The 4029-nt window shown below is 53.0% G+C and overlaps 1 protein-coding gene across 1 annotated transcript; it reads left to right on the forward strand.

Annotated features, from left to right (window-relative positions):
* Positions 1-495: 495 nt before the first annotated feature.
* Positions 496-3044, forward strand: LOC108635483 (charged multivesicular body protein 7-like). The gene is made up of 2 exons (XM_018045600.1): positions 496-899; positions 2812-3044. Exons 1-2 carry the CDS (start codon positions 496-498, stop codon positions 2999-3001), a joined length of 594 nt encoding a protein of 197 aa, XP_017901089.1. The 3' UTR covers positions 3002-3044.
* Positions 3045-4029: the final 985 nt, after the last annotated feature.

Consider the following 4029-nt stretch of genomic DNA (forward strand, 5'->3'; position numbering starts at 1 on the left):
AAGAAAAGTAGAAGCGTGTGTATTCCTGAAAATCGGTGTATACATTGTCACAGAGATTGAGTGACAGTTTTGTTCATCCGTTGACATTACTGTAAACGAAGGCTAACTTGGAAGTTTAAATGTCCGAAGTAAGACCGCCGGGTCAAGCAGCGATGAACGGTGATCCACGCGGCGATCCTGGTGCCTCTGAGGCCCCTTAGCGACACTCTCGAGTCCTAGTACCTGAAACCACCACAAGTTTGAGGCATAATCATTCGCCTCTCTACAACGCTCGGCCAAACTCTATGATTCTCGAGGGGGGCGCGACGCTCACCTATCCGCCGCGCACGCGCGACGTCCTCCTTTCCGCACAAAGGCTGCGGGAGGAGGGGTCGGCGCAAGCGCTCTGAGCTTCTTAGAAAATAGGGTTATTATCTCGCCTCTTGGCGCAGGCCAGGTACAGAGACGCATGCGCCGTGAGGACGTGAGAGACTTATTTCACGCGGTGGTGACGTAATGACAGAGGAGGAGGTGGCCCAGGAACGGAAGCCGGGAGGGAACCAGGGCGGAAGGGGACTAGGGCCAGGCTTGTGTTCGGTTCCTTGGCGGGGCTGGGGTTCCGATGTGGTCCCCGGAACGGGAGGCCGAGGCCCCGGCCGGGGGAGACCCGGCGGCCTACTGCCCCCGGAGTGGGAGGAGGATGAGGAGCGCATGTCCTTCCTGTTCTCAGCCTTCAAAAGGAGTCGCGAGGTGAACAGCACCGACTGGGACAGCAAGATGGGCTTCTGGGCGCCGTTGGTGCTGAGCCACAGCCGCCGCCAGGGGGTGGTGCGCCTGCGTCTGCGGGACTTGCAGGAGGCCTTTCAACGCAAGGGCAGCGTCCCGTTGGGGCTGGCCACCGTGCTGCAGGACCTGCTGCGGTGAGGGCGGGCCCGGCCGGGGGGCGGGGCGGCTCTCCGCGGGCAGCGACCCAGGCAGTTCTCCCGGGCGCACCGCGCCCAGTCCCGGGTCTGGCTTCCAGGAGCCGTCTGTGTTTGCTCAGTGGGCTAAGGAGGCCAGGTTAGGGGTGTTTGGAGGGAATGGGAGGTGGGGTATGGAGGAAATTGAGGAGCCAGGATAGCCTGATTAGATGCGATCCAGACGGTAAGAGGAGAAGCCAGCCTGGCGGAGGTGACAGTGATCTGGACTGGAATCCCCGTTATGTAGGGGCTTCCAAATGTGAATAACCCCACAACAGGAGGTCTGCGAGACAGGATTTATTGAACTAAGGAAGGGCGGAGCTAAGAAGAAAGTAGTGGTGGGGGAGAGGTGTGTAGGGACCTTGCCAACAGCCCCCCGGCACAGGTATTGTGTCTGGCCTGTCTTGGCTTGTCCTTGGCACAGGCTGTTTAGAGCGGAGGACATGACTGAGTATCTTGGTGATCCGAGAAGGTCCTGTAGGTGCTACCTGTGCTACAGGTGCAGGGTTTTTCTAGGTTCCTGAGGTGGGTAGCATGAACATCTAAACAGATATACCGCACTTTGCTGTGTGCAGGTATTTTGCCTACATCATTTCATCTGGCTCCTTCAGCAGTCCTGCGGTGACAGAATTATCCTCTCAGACAGAAGCTGAGTCTGAGAGAGGTGCAGCAACTTACTGGGGGTTACACACATGGTTAGAGGTTATGGCAGGGCTGGACCCGGGGTCTTCTGAGTCTCGAGCATTTGCACTCAGGTTGTATATGTCATATACTGAGCGGCCTCTCTAGCACAGTGACTTCGTCGGGGTCTGAGACTGACGAAGGTCAACTTTGATTTGTTGCTTTTAGCTCAACCCTCTTCCAAATTAAGAGATCTTCCTTCCTCCCAGCCCCCTTCCCTTGACTGACATTGATGGGGCAAGCCGTTTCTGGAACTTCTCGCACATGGGGCACAGGGTAGACAGTAGCTGAAAAAGTCAATGAGGGGCAGGAAGAATCTGAGCTTCCTTATTACAACAGGACTGTCCTCTCCCACTTCCTACCCAGAGACCTGTAGTACCTCTTTTTCTCCTCTCCTGACTGCTGGCACCCCACTGAGGCCTCCTGATGTTTGACAGGGTCTGGGACCTGAAGAATTTCTGAAGGAGACATTTTTCCATAGAAGCCAGCATAGCAGAGTAGTTAACAGCTTTGATTGAGGGCCAGATGGCCTGGGTGCAAATCCTGGCTCTGCCATATGCTAAATTATGTGACCAAGGGAAAAATATGTACCTCTCCAATAAGCCTCAGTTTGATCAGTTATAAAACATGATTGTACTTGTGTTTATTTTGTGTATTTGAAGAGATACTCCTTAGCAACCCCTTAGCACAGTGACTGGCCCATGGGAAGCATTCAGTAAAACTAGCTACTTATTACTAGGACTTTGAAATGCTTGTGCCTTATCTACACCCAAGCTTAGGACTAGCAGAAAACCCTTTCTCTGAACTGCTTTGTCTTCATCCTCATGTCTTGCCCTTGACCACTAATCCGTTATTGTTTTGAGCTCTATTCGTCAAGGGAAGTCTCAACACAGGCCCTGTGGCCTCCTGTGTCTCTGGAGCCTTATCAGAGAGCTTGCATTTTGGAGCCAAATTATAGTTTAGCTTTGGCCTCTGTTGTCTTCTCAGTCCCTCAGTTTTCTCTTGCCAAAAATTGTTGTGAGGCTTGGAGCTGGAGCGTAAACAGCACTGCTCACAGTAGCTGACATGAAAGGTGCCTGCGTAAATGGCACTTATGAAGATGGACCATCACATTCCTCTTTGGGCCTAAGGAGGGAGGTGGGGCCATTGCAGTAAAGCCTGCCACCCTGCCCTTTTCTTTCTTCACCGGCAGTCGAGGGGAGCTGCAGCGGGAGTCTGACTTCATGGCCAGTGTAGACAGCAGCTGGATCTCCTGGGGGGTCGGAGTCTTCCTGCTGAAGCCCCTCAAGTGGACTCTTTCCAACATGCTAGGGGATCATAAGGTTCCTGCCGAGGAGGTGCTCGTGGCTGTGGAGCTTCTTAAGGTGGGTGCTCAGGAGTGAGAGGTCTGGGTGTCACCTGGGGTGATGACAGGACCCTCCACGTTTCTTGGGTGGCTTGGGTGAAACATTAGGAAAAGAACCGGTCTTTCTTATGGGTTGCCAGAGCTGATAACCGAGTTTATCTGACCTTCCTTTTGCTATACTTTGTAGCAATGAGTTGTTGGTTGGACTTGTACATTTCAAGGGTGAACCTCTATCTAGAAATTGTCAGTTACACACAGTTGAGTAATTTCTATATTTGTAGGGATTAATGATAAACTAAAGTTTAGAAAACTTGGTTGCCATTTCCTCTTTCAGCTTTGCCCTCCCCTAAATCAGTAAACTGGGCTTCCTTGGTGGCTCGGTGGTAAAGAACCGCCTGCCAGCGCAGGAGATGCAGGTTCGATACCTGGATGAGGAAGATCTCCTGGAGAAGGAGGTGGCAAACCACTCCAATATTCTTGCCTGGGAAATCCCATGGACAGAGGAGCCTGGGTCGAAAAAAGTCCATGGGTCCCTACAGTCCATGGGTTGAAAAAGAGTTGGGCACAACTGAGTGACTAAACCGCAACAACAAATAAGCAAGCTAGGCTCGGATGTCCTTCTTTCTCCCTTGCTTACCACTGTCAAAGAAACCACCAGGCTCTTTTCCTTTGATGCTGTTCTGGCCATTCAGCTTCCTCCCGGCCTGCCTTCTGTCCAAAGCCCAGAGCATGCCACTGATGCTTGACTTCTTCTTTTATCTACACCCTTGGCTCCTCTGCAGCTCTCAGGCCACACCAGAGAGAGACACCAGCAAATCAACCACCTTAGATCAGCCCCATGGTCCTTCATTTCTGCTGGAAAAAATTGCTCTGGCACCAGGAGTGGGGCGCCTTCCAAAGTCCCAGCTTTAGGAGGGCCCTCGGAGCCACTCTGCTGCCTAGTGTTCCTGTCCCACCACCCTCCCCCCATCCCCCCCCCCCACACATGCGCTTCATGTTCTCTGCAGATGCTGCTCTGAGAACATAGAAAGAATCCCCTTAGTCGCACTTCAACTTTCTGTCTTA

The sequence above is a fragment of the Capra hircus genome, unplaced genomic scaffold (assembly GCF_001704415.2).
Source record: "Capra hircus breed San Clemente unplaced genomic scaffold, ASM170441v1, whole genome shotgun sequence".
NCBI lineage: Eukaryota > Metazoa > Chordata > Mammalia > Artiodactyla > Bovidae > Capra > Capra hircus.